At 36.5% G+C, this 18,137-nt stretch overlaps 1 protein-coding gene across 1 annotated transcript; it reads right to left on the bottom strand.

The window, feature by feature from the left end:
- Window positions 1–6,925: 6,925 nt before the first annotated feature.
- Window positions 6,926–16,622, bottom strand: LOC131950618 (delta-like protein 4). Its single transcript, XM_059312822.1, has 8 exons — window positions 16,516–16,622; window positions 14,764–14,994; window positions 13,918–14,124; window positions 11,007–11,150; window positions 9,660–9,893; window positions 8,713–8,886; window positions 7,629–7,826; window positions 6,926–7,068 (listed from the first exon to the last, which is right to left on the bottom strand). Exons 2-8 carry the CDS (start codon window positions 14,960–14,962, stop codon window positions 6,926–6,928), a joined length of 1,299 nt encoding a protein of 432 aa, XP_059168805.1. The 5' UTR covers window positions 14,963–14,994; window positions 16,516–16,622.
- Between the last annotated feature and the right edge of the window lie 1,515 nt (window positions 16,623–18,137).

The raw sequence follows: 18,137 nt of genomic DNA, 5'->3' as shown, positions 1-18,137 counted from the left end.
CTGTACCTTCCTACCTCCAGTATCAAAACAAAATGCCGTTATCCTGTAAACATCATGTATATCGTACATTTTCACTTCTGTGCTCGCTTTTATGCAACAGATCTTTACTGTTGCAAATTAAACATTATCAAAATTTTAGAATTGGTAGATTTTAGCTGTAAGGGCTTCATTTGTTTGTGATTTGATGTTGGTTCATGAAAAACAATTTCATTCAGGCATTAAAAAGAGGTTATAGTAGTAGTGGAGGTAGGACAAAATGGTTACTTTTATGCCAATAGTGGTCATACCATTAATTTGTCTTGAGCCAATATGTCTGGAGTCATTTTGTCGGTAGCCAATATATCGGGAGCCCATTTGTCGGAAGCCAATATGTCGGGAGCCCACTTGTCGTTAGCCAATATATCATTAGCCCATTTGTCGGGAGCCCATTTGTTGGGGAATTTTGGGGCATTAAAACTAGTGTTTTAAACGAACACAAATTTTGAAAATTCATAAAAAATTCGTTTGAAGATATGCACTTAAATTTTTTAGCTGAGTGCCCCAAAATATGGAAGAAGATTATGAATTGATTGTTTATTGGGCTTAAAATGTAATATTTTATGAATGGCGGAAAACCTACCAAGGGGTTAATTTTTCAAGATGGCCGCCGTTGTCATAGTTACCAAGATTTTTCCAATTTTTTTTTAGTGGAAATGCATATGCGGATGTATCTTAATAAATCTTCAAAGAAATAACTGTTTTCTAACGAGTATTAAAAAAGTTTTTTTTAACCGGAGCCTTCCCCCTTAATCGCCGCACCGGGTGACACACGACCTCGCTACGCCACTGCGCATATCAAAACGTAAAACAACACCTTATTTAAAATAGAACTGTTTTTCTTTCAATCAATATGTAGACGACTAATTTTGTTCAATGTAAAAATGTACCTGTAACTGAATTAAAAAACGTTGTGACAAAAACGAACACAGTTGCAATAGGTAATGACATCATAACTCAAGACCTGTGTTAATCCAAATTCAGTCTGCCGTTAGTGAAATATTTGCTAAGTAAAATAAAAATATTTAATTTTTGCTTTATATAATATACCTAAATAAAGAGATATTTTTAAAACTTGTATTCCTGCATAATAAAGGTAAAAAAAAAAACCCAGACGTTTAGAATTTGAATTCCTGGTCTAATGCCATTCATCCGAGATTATAAAAACGGGTTTTGAATAGGGAGCGGATGAAAGACTTTGTGATGCTTTTATGTTACACCACATGTTAAGACACGATAACATAAAATGTTTTGTCAGGATCGTGCTAGCTTGGGAATAAACGTGGGAAAGATGATGTTGTATGAAGAGATAAGCATTATGAAATTTGTCATACATGACATAGTTTGAAAGAACGTTACCCACAGATTATTTACGGCAGTAGAGATGGAAGCAGTGGCGTAGCTAGGATTTTTGGGCCCCTATGCAAAAACTCTCATCGGGCCCTTTCGTCAGCCTTTAAGTTACAATAGAATTAAACGAAGAAATCAACTGCTACTTATTGCTGGAGTATTTAAAAAAAAATTCTGTACATTTTATAATGTATACGTCCTTATTGTGTATTTATACTATATTAGAATGTAGTTTTGTAAAAGTGTTAACGGCTTACAGTTAATTTGTTATTTTAGTAAACAAACACAGTAGCATCATAAGGCTGAGGCAGAGGTGTGGTCCATATAGAATGACAACATTTAGGCGTGACACCATGACAAGACATTGAACAATTTACTGTCAAAACTAAGTTGTATCCAGCGAAAATATTAAAAGATTAGTGAGAGAGGGTTAACACCGCTCCGAAACGCAAAATTGTTAAGGACGATGGGGTGACACCTTTAGTAAACACGTAGAGTAACACCCGACCTTGTGACGCCACTAACCAAACACATTTTTGTTTAATTCTCCATGATATATTTAGATCTATTTTTTCATGCTTTTAATTTTGTAAAATGATTAATAATTTCAGCACTTTAGCTGCTTCTATATGAGATTTAAAAATTCCATCATAGACATCTAATATTTTCCCCGATGACCGTAGAATGTTAAAGAATGTTTATACTAACTAGCGTACACGTCCGCGTTTCTGCTATCTAGTCCCACATACCAGGGTAACAAAACAATTAGTAAGGGTTTCATCAACGCGTTACCAATTGTGTATTTTTATCGTTTGACCTTGTTTTCTAAAACTGAGATAGGTTTAGTTAAAATGTAAACAACGCCACTGCTATTTTTGTTTCGGATCTTTGTTGTGGGGGCGCGGGTTTGTCCATACTACCGCTCAGACGCCCTCGGGCGTGCTGTGCGAAAGCATTGAGTGTCTGTTAATTATCCTCGGTAGTAGTGAGGTTGAATACCTTTCGGCGACCGCCTAGGTGTCAGAGGCGTCGTGGGAGTGACTGTTTACACTACCGTACGTAGCCAGATGTAACCTCTGTCCCTATTGTAGAATACTTGTGTATGCCGAGGGCGTCGAAAGCCGCCACTGTTGCAGTTTGACCATTGAGTCAAGTAGTACCCCTGACACTGCAGGACGCCCAATCTACGGATCTCTTGCACACAGGTAGCTGCAGGGTAACTTGGGAGGGTTACTACTGCTGATGCGCTGCAGGACACCCCTTATTCGATTTCGTAATTGATTTTAGTATCCCGACGTATCCCTTGTGTATAGAGTTCATTAAAACGAATGTAGGCGCCCTAGTGCTCATGTGGGAGCCCAGGGTGCACCGGGTTATACGACCGCCGGGATGCCGGCTGACGCGCCCGTGCAATTTGACCGCTCAATCAAGTAGTAACGCTGAACCGGACACCCAATCAAGATAGCTGCTGTGAAACACTGGGTGGAAAACTGCACCGCCTTACTGCCGAGGTGCCGCCCTCCGAAAAAAAAATGGCTGAATCCTTCACAAAAGTCAGAGTATCTTTCATGCACATTTCAGGAAAAATGTCTGGGGAAAAAAAACACTTCCTTTGGAGTATTCTCAGCGATTTCCCAAAATTTTCTTGGCGATTGGATGAAAACCAAAAACTTATTGTTGAAAGATTTATTAGATAAAAAAATGTAGTGTCATTAAGGTAAATAATATATAGAGTTATTATTACGGATGGACCCTGTTCTCCCCCCCCCCCCCCTCCACTGAATCCCACTACTTGTATAGTAAGAAAGGACTGGGGGCTTTTTTTTGGAACTTTTAATTATTTCTACAATAGAAAATAAACTGAATTTTCATTTTCTTTTTAAAATTATTTGTATAAAACAAATATTAAAATTGCAACGTAAAAAGTTTTATTTTTTTAAGAGGGAAAAGGGCCCCTAATTGCCTTGGGCCCCTATGCCTTGCTTACGCTAGCTTTACGGTAGCTACGCCACTGGATGGAAGCAAAATCAATTTATTTATGAACAAAATTTCCTGCGGCTTTTGAAAATCTTCCTGCGTGGTGTGTGAATGAAATTTTGCACTTGTCGGAAATACCCCTCCCCCAAAAAAAAATATTTTGTAGCCTTCATCGACACTGTATACAAGCACTGTGACGAGGTAAAATGAGACTGTGAGTGATCTCAGTTTACCAAATAATCTCTGATAACACCCTGTGAAGCAACGGACCAAACGGCGTCATCATCTATATATATAATTCTCTTCTTAGAGACGTTAGAAAACACCAAGCTGTAAGCGCGCTCCCTACCACCCCCCACCCCTACATGGTCTGGTGAGCTGTGGTTCACGCTAAATGTTTACAATCGTAGAGCCGGGTTTAGTGACGGTTATTAGGGGAAGATAATTTAGTTTGAAACGAATTAAACTTAGGGGAGGTAACAAAGAGGCGGTTGCTTTCGTATCAGAAAAAAATGCGATAAGGGGTCATCCATAAATGACGCCCTCCCCTCCGTCACACGTCGTCACAAAAAGCCAGACCCCCCTATAATGACGTCACACCTAAGCCTACAACCCCCTCAAAATTGCTGTTGGATTTTTCTTAAAACATCGAAATTTTTCCAAAATCTTGTCAGAACTCTGTCAACTTAGTTTTTTTTTAATCAATTCCTAGTACAATTTATCAAAACCGTTTTCTAGAACGCGAAATAACGGCTAAAACTCGTTTTCTAACATTGCTTTTTTTATAATCCAAAAAAATTTATGTCACACCATCTGAACATCGATTACAAATCGATTATAACAATGGGGTGGTGGTGGTACCATGACGTAAACTTTATTACTTTACAGAAAATAATGCTACATCCAACTGTATTATTAACAGGCTGTAAACATCGTTACAATCACGTCTGCAGTAATTAAAGCATACAAGTACGTGTATGTGGCATATATTTAAATTATAGGCTTATGTAGACTGATACACACACACATACGCACACACACACGCACACACACACATATATATATATATATATATATATATATATATATATATATATATATATATGTATATATATATATATATATATATATATATATATATATATATATATATATATATATATATATATATATGTATATATATATATATATATATATATATATATATATATATATATATATATATATATATATATATATATATACTTTGTTTCTTGGGGGGAAGAGGGTGACACCACGAAGTGCCACACCGGGTGACCCCCGACCTAGCGACGCCACTGTTTTTTGCAATATTCCTGTTCTTTAAGCACTGGTATAAGACTTAGTATTCGTGATACTTTCAGAGCTTACAATCAATATCGTCTAGGTGTTGCTCCGGTTATATATAGCCCTGCCTAAATTACAATGTTAACTCAAACATGTTTGTGTGTCAAATATTAAATAAAAGATAGGGCTCCTACCAGCAACACTTTTACGTGAATCTAAAATTACACTACATATTATATGCCATTCATCGTTACACAAATATGTTTGAATGTGACTAATGTTGGGTTTATGTTTTTAGATTTAGTATTAATATTAATTAATTTGTTAGAATTTTGTAAAAGTCAGATGTTGATCATGTTAGGTTAAAGTACGTTATTTTATCTGCTACAATTTAATTCAGTGTTAAGAATCAGTGTGTTAAAGCCTAATATTGATTATTGTTTTAGGATGTTATATATGTTTTTGCTTAAATTCTGTGTTATCTCATGTTATTGTTCATCACCGTTTTAGTTTATTAACTGGTTGGGATTAGGCATCACTCTACTACCTTCGTGTCAAACGATAGTTTCTATTTCCGTATAACGACATCACGTATTCTTTGTTCCTCTTCACGGATGGCTGGCAATGAATGGGAATTTCCCTGGTTTTATATTACGTTAACATTTTTTTTACCTTATTTATGAGAGTCGGAAATGCTACCGGTGTTATTTTATTTCAACCCTGATGTAATTGAAGACTGTCGTCCTTGGCCCCCACATTAAATAACTCAAAGCCCCCGCCCTCTTCTGCCCACCTACGCAAGTAATAGACCTCGGATTTTGTACCTTTCTTTATTTTGATGCATACTGGTGGGTTAGTGATATATATAACTCAACTACAGGTATAGTATACGTTTCATGGTATAGTATAGTATTAGTATAGTGTTCACTATCATGGTATTGAAAATGCAATGTTGAAATGTAGCTAAATTTAATTATTTTTTTGTTCGTTTTTCAGGCCACTTACGGTAAGGCTCCTCACCCCCCCCCCCATCTCGTAGCACTGTAGATCCACCATTTGTCCTGTGCCACTCTTGCAAACTATCTATTAAGTTAATAAATGTCCACATTAGGCTAAAGTTTTGCGGTAAAGAAACTTTTGTGTGATGTATTACAAAAGAAAACAATTACACTGGTTTTATTCACTTAATTAAATAAAATAATTCATTATATGTAAATTGTTTTACAAAACGGCAGTTTAAGTACTGATTGCATTAAATGCATCCACATTGGATCCATCATTACACTAAACAAAAAACAAAGCGAAGACTATCTTTGTACAAAACCAGGAAACGTAGTTTAATAGTTTCATTTAAAAAAATATTGCAAATATATAGATGACTAATATTGCAAGGAATTAATCATGTCATTACTTTCCGTTGCGTTTTTAAAACTTTATTTCCTTGATTACGAACGTGCGAACTAACAATTAGGGGTGGAAGAAACAGTGGCATCAGAACAGTTTTATTCCAATTTTGAAATATATAACAAACTGCGAGTTGTTTACACAAGAAATAAATATAAATTTAAACATTTAAGAGGGGAATAGGATAGTTGGTTGACCAAGAAAATCCTGGAGCAGGACAGCAGAAGATGAGACAAGGACTTCCAGGCTTACATGGGAGCAAATAAAGAGAGCTGCCAAAATAAGTCCGATGTAGTGGTGTGGTTGCAGCCCTTTACTCCCCAGGGGCAACAAAAGAATGAGTGAGTGAATGAATCAACCTATTTGTCTTGGATCAAATGCTGCTTCGTAACAAATATACCACTGGGCTCTTTTGTAAAATATAAAAATGTACAAATGATTATATGTAAAAAATAATGTTACAATAAATTTGAAGAAATTTGATAATTTGAAGGAAAAACAGAAACTATCGGCGTTTTTTTTTAATGGGACGGGGTGGTCGAATAGTAAAGAGCTTGTCTGCTATCTCGAAGGTCTCGTGTTTGGGTATCGGTTCGTCTTTGGGATTTTAGGATTTCCCTGAGTCCACCCAGCTCTTATGTGTAACTGACTTACGTTGGGGAAAAAAAAGCTGCTAGATATTGTGCTTACATCACTATACCTTCATAGGCCGAGGACACGAAGCATTAACTCTACTTCATCTGCACAGTGGATTTATGTCTACAGATGAATATATACCTTTAATCTACTGTATTACTGTTATAAAAATTCTACAATGCATTAAAATGTAATATATTTAAATGCGGGCACACTTTTAGAACACAACCGATGATGAATTTGAGTCATATTGGATGCAGTCATAAATTTCTTCCTCTGAGGTCTTGTTGACGCTAAGACGTTGTGTATAAATCTGTTGGGGTAGTCCCCCTTTTCTGTAATACTCCTGACTGATGTCACCTGAAAATTTAATCAAATTATATTTCTCTAAGGAGAAATCGATTAGTGTTATATATATATATATATATATATATATATATATATATATATATATATATATATATATATATATATATATATATATATATATATATATATATATATATATATATATATATATATATATATATATATATATAAACTTGTTTTAGTATTGGTATCGACACTGTGTCCGGCTATAAATAGTTACTTATATCATGAAACTAACGTTTCCTCGAAGAAACTACAGTTTAAAATAACGTTTAGAATCTATTGGATGTCCCATAGATGACCATTATTTTTTTCTTTTTATTCTTTATTCATCTGGAGCTTTAAAAATATAGATAACGTTATTACTAAAAAACTATGATTATTTAGGTACAATAATATATTAATAGTACAGCGATATCCCCATAACCTGGATGCTTTCCCTTACACTTGATATATTTCTAAGTTAACATTGAGCAATGCTTCCACGAATGTTTGTAGATCCTGTTCATTACATAGTATAACGGTACCACTACGACAAATGATCCACGTACCTCGACCGTTGTACATAGTAAAATCAGGTTTATCAAATCCTGTGGTGGTGGGGTTGTTGTTGCTTGACCCCACGTCCTCCCTGACATGACGGAGCCGTCGGTACACCACACACCCTACGACAACAATCAGCACCACAAGCACGACAACAACACCCACGCCGATGATGATGTTTACCACGTGACTTGTGGATTCTGGAGCTTAAAATAAAATAACACACGCTAGAGAGCATTTGATTTCGTTAACGTTTCCTCTATAGCTAGATAAAGCTTGAGGCAGCTAATCCGTTCAAAATATAATGCATTTGATTTCATATGAGTTCGATTTATCTCTAGATTAATGCTAAAGATAGCTACCCTTTCAAAATACAATGCATTTGATATCATGTGAGTTTCAGTTATCCCTAGATTATTGCTAAATATAGCTAGCCCTTCTAAAATATGACCGAATTGAGTTCATTTAAGTATCCTGAATTGCTAAATTAGTGCTAGAGATCCCTACCCCTTTCAAATACAGCAAAATATATTTCTGTTTACAAGCGTGTCATGATAACAAATATAATATGAATTCTGCCGTTAAATATTCCCTATAGTCTTCCATATAGCCTGTTATAGATTCCAGCCCCCCCCCCCCCGAGCCTATTCCCCCATTTTACAAGGCGACTGGTGTCTACATGTTGGTATCCTGATTGAGTTACTAACACTAGATTAGGATTAACACAATTGACCAGTATCAGTAGGCCCTAGTGTAAATCCTTACACTAGATAAGGGTTAACACGATTAACTAACTAACAGGAACTGACCAATATCCCAAGGGCCTAATGTAAATCCTAACACTAGATTAGGGTTAACACAATTAACTGCCTTACAGAAGAATTAAACCTTATCACAAGGCTCTAGTGTAAATCCTAACATTAGATAAGGATTAACATAATTAACTAACTTACAGAGGAATAGACCAATATCCTAAGGGTCTAATGTAAATCTAAACACTAGATTAGGATTCACTCATATTGTTGACATTTCTAGTTGTCTCACAAAAAACTAAATAATTAATGACGTCAGATGATGACGTGTTTAAATTACCTTCACTGCAGGTAGGCTCCAGGTAACCATTACGACATCCCAACAGACAGGCGCCTGTAACAAAGTGACAGGTGGTAGACCCTGCAGGTTCGACAGGTTTACAGTTGGGACTGCAGGTTTGTGTACAGGAAGGGCCAAATTTCATCACGTCGCACGTTGTAAACGGTAGACCACCTTTAAAATACATGCAGCGTTTGAGTAATTTTAGGACATTTTTCTAAAGTTACACTTTTCATTTGTCGGTATGTCTGTCTGTGTGTGGGTTTGTGGCAACATTTTGAAACTTAATTTTGACCACGTTTAAAATTAAATCTAGCGAATTCTTTCAAACTTTTTAGAAGTTTGTAACTCAATTGACAAGTCAAAGGTTATTAGTTAAATCATTTAACAAGATTTTTATGAACGATCCCTGCTTTAAGTATTTTATTATAAGAAAAGGAAAACAGTACTTTCTTTTATACGTGTAGTGTATTTTAAAACTTACTATGAAATGCTTATTAAAATGTTTTATTCCTATATTCTGTTGTATTGAAACTACACATTTTACAAACCAGCATGTAGATGTAAAGCATTTGACCAAATGTTAATTTAGTTGAAAGCAATCGGGAATACACTCAAGAATACGTTTAGACCAAATAGCCTATAGAGAAGTGAGTTTAGATTATCTGTCTCTACGATCTCTGTATTTTGAAGCCGTATGTGGTTAGCGCGGCGCTAAATCTGCTTTACCTACCCTGACTTAAGACGGGTCCCTTCACATTTTATAATATAAAAAGCTAAGTCTACTCCCTACTTTTTTTTATATTTTTGAGGTCTCTCATTTTACAAATTTGGCCTAAATCCATTTTAAAATTATTTTCTGATTGTTGTATTTGTGTATATTACACAATGTTAAAGTTGTATGTCAGTTTTTGGTTTAACCTTCCCTTAAGTTATATTGCCCGTACCGTCTAAACACCTGTCACCATGGTAACCATCTGAGCAACCATAGAGACAGGTCCCATTGACGTCACACATTCGGTCACCAGCACAGTTATCGCTGCACTTGAGCTCACAGGTATCACCATAGTACCCAGGGTGACACCTAAAACAGTGTCCTGTGGTTTGGTTACATAACTGATTGCTGCAGTTGTTGCTGCATGGTAGCAAACAGCTGGTGCCGTAATATCCAGGGTCACAAGCTGAAAGTTTACGAGAAAAGCCAAAAACAATTAATGTATTTTAATTATACGTGGGACTATGTTTAACAGTTAGTGCTGTGGGAAGGTAGAAAACACGAGTAAAAATCAAAACGTTATGAGTTCGAATAGAGGTGTGAGGGCATTAAACGTTATTAAGTCCATCCTGCTCAGACTACCTGACTGCCGAAGATACAGGGAAACTCTACTTCATATGCCCTAATGACAGTTGAATCCAAAAGGTTACAGTTACATTTTTTTAAAGAATTTGCTTAGGAAGCAACTAATTAGCAAATATTAAACGGACTTGAAACAATTGTTGAAAATACATATACACGTAAGCTAGCATACCCGTAGACACGTTTTCAGATTAAAAAACTAAAGTAGGCGGCAGATCTACTATTCTCATACGACTTCAGCACCACTTGTGTGTTTTAAAATTTGTGTTAGATTTGAAACAACGAGAATCTATATTAGACGTTAAATATTTCTATTATAAAGTATAATAGATTATGAAATTTATCTTTGAAATAAAAGAACATTTAATCGATTGTTTATCTTTTATTCAAACGATTTCAAATCTAAACAATAATTTATAATTCAATTGTATCTTATACTTGTTATAAATTAACATCTAACTCTATTTTTTTACAGTTAATTATGTAAATAATTAGTGCTGGGATATATATATATATATATATATATATATATATATATATATATATATATATTTGCAATATATTAACAAATTTACGCATGTGAAAAAAGAAAAATAGTTTTGTGGTTAAAAGTAATTTTTATTTCCAGAAACATTTTAGTAATTGAAACCTCTATCCCTTTATGTCATCGAAAGCTACTTTCTTATTAAGTTTCAAATTGATTGTCGACTGATGTTTGCCTGCTTTAAGTTACGAGCTATAAGAGTTAGGGTTATATTAATAACCAAGAACATGCGAGTTAGATATAAAAAAAGATGATAGTTTTATTGATAGGGGACGGAAAAGTAATGAGATTTTAAAAAAATCGCTGATCGCAAAGACACCAAGTTTTGAATTCGTTATTTGAGACAACTCAACTACATATTGATCTCCCCTTGATGTATCACTCAACACTTACTTTCTTTGCAGTCGACACCACGTAAGCCAACAGGACAGCCAGACGGACAGCCTCCGGTGCTGACAAGACAGCTTTCTCCACGGACAGCACAGTTGCAGGTCTGTAGACAGCCGAGACCGTACGTTCCGATCGGACAGACGGTTTCTGTAACAAAGACAATACGGTGAACGGGATACGTTTTAAATGAATGAATTATGGGTACTTTTTTACTTAATTTTAGTGTTGGTAGGGATCCCCCTCCAACACAATTATCTGGTTATGACTCCGATTTCAGCCAGAACAATCTACAAGGCAGTAGTTGTTTGATTTTGATCCTAGAAGAGTGGCTGTCCCCAGCTAACGAGGGTTCGAACTCGAGACTTTCGGTTTAGCAGCCTTGAGTTTTACCGACTCGACCACGCCGACCCCTTAATTATAATATCTTAGAAACGCTGAAACTTAATGTCTCGCTCTATTGATGTTAGTTAAATAAAAATAAAAAATCTATAGTTTACCAGCTGACAGTTAACTTATATCAGTATTAGATGTTGCCTTTATTTCCAACATTTTACAAATATAAGCTATCTATTTCATTGTCAAATTTTTCTTTTACTGCCATTCTTAAAATATTAACAATTTATTTCAATATCACATGTTTTTTTATTACAGATATTTTAAAAGTATTTAGCTATCTATTCGAATGTCCCATATTTCTTTTCTATTATTCTTTTATACATTTCTTTTATTACCAACATTTAAAACATATTAACATTATATTTCTAAATATCTATATATTTAATTCTCTTCTGGGATCAGTTAGAAAACAAGCTGCAAGCGCCTCCTTGCAGTCCCCTCTCTTTCTCTCTATCACTATCACTACCACCCCCACCCCTGCCCCACATTGTCTGGTGAGCTGTGCTCACGCTGTTTACATTTTACAATCATAGAGACGGGTTTGGTGACGGCTATTAGGGGCAGATAATTTAGTTTGAAACGAATTTAAACTTAGAGGAGATAACTAAGAGGAGGCTGCTTTCACTTGGGGGGGGGGGGGGGGAAAGGGGGTTTAGTGTTTTTAAGCAAATATTTTCAGTGGCAGCATTGGTACTGTCGAATTCACAAATTATAAATTACTGAAAAGTAGAAAAAAAACAACTAAATAGCGGCGTATGTTATGCCGCGGGCCGGCTCGTATATCATATTTCTTTTATAACCACTATTCAAAATATTAACACTATATAATACGCCATCTTTTATTACCTGTATTTTAAAAGTATAAACAACCTGTTATACTTTCCACAACATATATTTTGTGCCAGACAAAAAAAAATCCCTCCACCGTAGTCTATTCAGGTCCCGATTGGTTAGGACTCAACAAAAGCTTCAATACATACACCTAGCTGAACGTGTTTACTTACCTGCCGTAGGTCGCTGAAACCGTGTCATGGTTGACTGAGGTTTGTTTCAGGATCTTTCAAATGTATATGGGACAGTTAAGAGGAAGTAGTTTGACCATCAAACATTAAAAACACCCTAATAAGTGCACCACGCATATTACATGTTGACAAGTCTGGGCAACTTGTACATACTCAACGTTTTAAAGTGCATTGTAGAATAATATTGACAACAAGCCGCCTCTCTTTTGTCAAGTGTTAACGATTTGAAAATAACCCACAAATGGGTATTTTTTTGGTTTAGTTAAAATCTGGAGTTAAATGCCTATTATTAGAAAGGACTGTATACAGTACATACATTTTAAAAAATCGTATTTCATTACTTTTAAGATTGCGATGTAACATCAATTATAATATCAAATTCGAGCGAGACTTAATCACGGTCAAATTTATGTTATTTCAGTCAGTTTTTAAATTTCGCTGAATATTTTCAGATTTTTTTTCTAGTTTTAGTAACAAATGTTTGATTATATTGTTTTCTTAATTATTTTTCTCCATTTTGTAAATTTGTTATTTGATGTTTTAAAAACTTACGTGGCAGTCAAAAAAGACAAAAGAATATTGTTTATTCATTTCTTATTTTGATTTTGTAGTGTAAACAATAAAATATGCTACATCGATTCTAGATTAAAATCCTTTTTTGGTACCGAATTCGAATACAGTAAAACAAAATTGAGATGCAAATTAAACATTTCAATTGCGTGAACAAAAACTAATTACCGAAATGTTCATTCGTGATTAATATGTTGTTTTCAGTTTTAATAGACCAACACATTTTTAAAATGCATATAGAAATTATTTCATGGGTTATTTTTTTAAATCCAATATTAGCCTTTCAAAATATAAGAATTTAAGTAATTTACAAATTCTAAATATCGTTTTCCAGCTTAAAATTGATAATTTTTAATACATTTAAAAATATAGATTACTTAAAGGCAAAACGGATATTTTTCATGTACACCATTAACATCAACAATGTAAACAGTGGGTCGCTGTTCCAAGCACGCAGGTCATATTTGTAAAGTTAGAACTACGTGGGGTATAATTGGTCTAGCGAGTTGATTCATTGCTAGATCCTTGTTTTTACCTGGTATTTACCTTCTCGCGTTATGGTCGAATGAAGGCATTAAGTCTTAAGACTAAACACGCACATGCATATATATATATATATATATATATATATATATATATATATATATATATATATATATATATATATATATATATATATATATATATATATATATATAAAATAAACATTTATATATATATATTTGTATATATAAATACGTATATATATATATATATATATATGTAAGCATATACACACACACACACACATATATATATATATATATATATATATATATATATATATATATATATATATATATATATATATATATCGTATACCCGTAGACCTCCCCTCCATTAGTACTAGCCCGCATCCTTCCTCCCCTCCCCACTGAACCCCTCACCTCCGAACAGTTCCACCTCCTGTAGAATGATGAACGTGCCGTCAGTCGTGTTGTCGTCACTGATGATGACAGTCTTTATGGGCTCGAATATTTCTCCCGTGTAGATTGAGAGGGTTTTAATGAAAGCCTTCTCCCCCCTGCCCGCCACTGTATGCAAACCTTCAGAGTTGTAGGCCGTGAAGTTTATCCAAAGCTGGATGTACGTGGCTGGTCAAACAAACACAAGTTAAGCTCTGGACATCAGTCAATTCAAAACTGTTTCATGTCTCGTCTGAAGTCATAAGTCACGAGTCTCAATTCTCAAGTCTCAAGTCTCAAGTCTCAAGACTCAAGTCTCAAGTCACGATTCTCAAGTATCAATTCTCAAGTCTCAAGACGCTTGTTTATGGGTCGGAGTGGTCTAGCGGTAGATAGCTGGTCTGCTAACCCGTAAGTCTTGAGTTCGAATCCGGGTTTAAGCCAGTAGACCGTACCTGAGTCCACTCAACTCTGATGGGTACCTAACTCTTGTTAGGGAAAGTATAGGGGACAAAACACTGGGCATAGTGCTGAGGTTACAGAAACACGTGAACTCTACTTCACTTGCCCTAAAGACCGTCATGTTTGAAAGGGAACTTTGCTTACTTTAGTAAGTCAAGTGTTAAGTCACAACTCAAGTCATTAAGTCGAGTTGCAAATTAAGTCAGTCGCCCTAAGTCAAGTCTCACGTGACTTTAAAGTTCAGTAAAATCGTGCCACTGATGTCTTAGAATCTTCCCAGGCATACTACTCTGTCTTCACACTACAGCCCTGCACATTCGTCTTGTATCTACTCCATATCTAACACTGCTATAGAAAACTACATACTGCTGCCGTTGGCATAAAGCCCGGAGTGGAAGACGAATCTGTAGACAAAGGCGGGCAGTGAGAGTGTGAGAACCATTGATGGACTGGTGGTGTTGACCCCAGTGAAAGCACAGCCGCCGAACTTGCAGTTGGAGCTGTAGGCACCGTCCACTGCGTTACTGCCGTTAAACATGGTGTCATTGTTGAATAAACTTGACATCGTAACTTGTTGTTTTAGTGCCAAGTTACGTCCTGTAATGATATACGAATTGAACGGTTGTCAGAGGCGTAGCGGGGGGGGGGGGTACATATGTTTCCGGAGGGCTGACCTTAGGGGGCGCCAAAATGGTTTGGAAAAACAAAATTGAACGTTTGATGGGGGGGGGGGGGGGTGCAAATTGAAAGTTGAAAGGTTGTTCCCGAGGGGGGCGCCAAATTGGTAGTTTGTCCCCGGGCGCCGGGAAGGGTTGCTAGCCTCTGACGGTTGTTCTCATGATTAATACAACAAGTATAGGTTTACATTACTGGATGTAATTAAAATCAATGTTGAATTAAATGTGACATTAAAATATCGTGTTATAATTGATACACATTAAAAAAATCGTCTAGTTCTTATGAAATGATTTACGATTTTTAACAGTATAGAAGGATTGGCGTGATTGAGCAGTTAAGGCTTATAGTTGCTGAACTAAAAAAAGCCCAGTTCGAACCCCTGGGAAGATGAGGGTCATAGATGGGGAGAGCTACCCATATAGGAGAGTAAAATTCCTAGTTCAGGCAACTGTAATTTGTTTTTAGATGGAAGCAAATTTGAAAAGAAAAGCAATCTAAAATCGGAGTGGTCGAACTATATGGCGCATTACCAGTTAACACGGAATACTTAAAAATTGCGTTGGAGGGAATCCAGCTTAAGTTTACTAATAGAACAGGGTTTACAGTAAAAACAAGTTAATAAAAAGTCTAGTTACAATTTAAGCGCAATTTACTTAATTAATTTTTTGTGACCGAACGAAAGGATATTTTTGAAAACTTTCTTCGGCAATATTGTTTTAAATTATAGCGGGAATCGATTGGTAAATGTTTCAAGCCGCTAAATGGTCTGGTTGCCGAGATATGGGCCAAAAACTGCTTTTTTTTCGAGGTTTTTTGGCTTTTCCGGGAAATCCAGGAAGGAATTCCGGGAATGTTTTTGGCCCACAATCATCCCCGGAACTTGCTTAACATATTTGCTTTTGGAACTAGTCCTCGATACTGCTTCGTTGAGGAGGAGATACGACTTAAAGCTGCGGACACACATCCATCCATTGCGGACACACATCCATCAATCCAGAAATAACGAATTAATAATCGCAATTGTCAGCATGGAAATTGCGCTAAAAAGTTTATCATTTCACGTTCAGACTCAAGTCAAAAGCTTTAATCCACACATTTGTACATAGATTCATAATGTAATCTTTTAATTCCCTTCATCTTCAGACATTTGTAGACATTTTGAACCCCTTAATCTCTAGATGCACGTAGACATCAATGAACTTTTAACCCTCTCACTTCTAGATACCACAAGACATCAATATTAACCCTCTCACCTCTAGATAAAAGTAGACATCAATGTTAACCCTCTCACCTCTAGATAACAGTAAACATCAATATTAACCCTCTCACCTCTAGATATCAGTAGACATCAATATTAACCCTCTCACCTCTAGATAACAGTAAACATCAATATTAACCCTCTCACCTCTAGATACCAGTAGACAATATTAACCCTCTCACCTCCGCTGATCTGCAAGGAACAGACTGTCGTCTGCGAGCTGAACACAATGTAAACAAATGACGACAGGTGCGTTCTGTAACACGAGAGGACACGTGTCCTCCTGTCCACTACATAGGTCCTCAGGTCCTCACAGGAATCCACGGCACCGGTGTAGTAATTTTTAAAAGACAAGGACACTGTCCGGGTGGCCATTTCTATAGGGTAAGCATGTTAAACAGATAGACATGTAAGAGTTAGTGACTAAGCTATATAACAAATATTACTTAAAACTTTAAAGTCTACACATATAGAAGACAGACGAACACAAGCACAAACACAGACGCACACACACATTAAAGCATGCGTACGCATACTTACGCACGTACAAACGTACAGACATACGTTTTTCTTTATATACGAGAAAAATGGCCCGTTGAGGAAGGATACACCGGGCGCTAGGTTGATAGTGCTGTCTCTTTTCTCTAAACTAAAACCAACCCACCCCCCACCCCCCCACACACACCACCCCCACCCCCCACCCCCCCACCCACCCCCACCCCCACCCCCCAAAAAAACATGTCTACCGTCCCATTCAGCGAAATATAATTATATACTTTTTCCAGTGTCCGCCCCCTCCCCGAAAATTCTACCCCCGCCCCCGAAAATTTCAAGTACCCCACCCCTCTCCGGGGAGGAAAAAGTCTGAAAGAAACACTGGTGTCGCGCTTAGCCACTACGCGAAGAATTGCATTAAAGAAATTGCGAGAAAACCACTTTTTAGATTAGACACATTAATTAGGCGGTAATTTTATTATAGAGTATCGATGAGGAAACCACCCCACCCCCCCCCACCCCATCCCCCCCACCCCCCACCCCCCACTCCCAAAAAAAAACATGTCTACCGTCCCATTCAACGAAATATAATTATATACTTTTTCCAGTGTCCGCCCCCCTCCCCGAAAATTCTACCCCCGCCCCCGAAAATTTCAATTACCCCCACCCCTTTCCGGGGAGGAAAAAGTCTGAAAGAAACACTGGTGTCGCGCTTAGCCACTACGCGAAGAATTGCATTAAAGAAATTGCAAGAAAACCACTTTTGAGATTAGACACATTAATTAGGCGGTAATTTTATTATAGAGTATCGATGAAGAAATTTCTTTTGAGTTGGGGAGGGGGAGGGGCTCAGACGTTCTTACGCGGGGGGTGGGGCTTCGCCCCTACCCGAAGAATTGTATGCAAGAAACTCTTCACGCAAACCACTTAGATTAGACAACATTTCCTCTTTATTCAATGTTTACGCCAGAATCAATGACGTCATTATATTACTGTGAGATTATTTTCAACTCTATGCTAAATGTGTCGACGTCATACTTCGTTTTTCGAATTACTATGCATGTTTTTAAATTGCTTGTCTTTTCTCTAGAGCGTTCTTGTCAGACAGATAGATAGATAGATAGATAGATAGATAGATAGATAGATAGATAGATAGATAGATAGATAGATAGATAGATAGACAGACAGCGAAACTATCTTTATACGAGAAAAATGGCCCGTTGAGGAAGGGTACAACGGGCGCTAGGCTGATAGTGCTGTCTCTTTTCTCTAAACTAAAACCAACCCACCACCCCACACACCACCCCCA

Source organism: Physella acuta, unplaced genomic scaffold (genome assembly GCF_028476545.2).
Source record: "Physella acuta isolate Inbredline_101_S28 unplaced genomic scaffold, ASM2847654v3 ptg000774l, whole genome shotgun sequence".
NCBI lineage: Eukaryota > Metazoa > Mollusca > Gastropoda > Physidae > Physella > Physella acuta.
This window is presented reverse-complemented; position numbering and strand designations above follow the sequence as displayed.

Excerpts from the sequence above, each read along its gene's own strand:
- LOC131950618 (XM_059312822.1), bottom strand. The coding sequence starts at position 14,962 with ATGTCAAGTTTATTCAACAATGACACCATGTTTAACGGCAGTAACGCA. Across the intron at positions 8,887-9,659 it reads TGGTGACAGGTGTTTAGACG|GTGGTCTACCGTTTACAACG; the intron begins GTACGGGCAATA and ends TGTATTTTAAAG. Across the intron at positions 7,069-7,628 it reads TACTATGTACAACGGTCGAG|GTGACATCAGTCAGGAGTAT; the intron begins GTACGTGGATCA and ends TTAAATTTTCAG.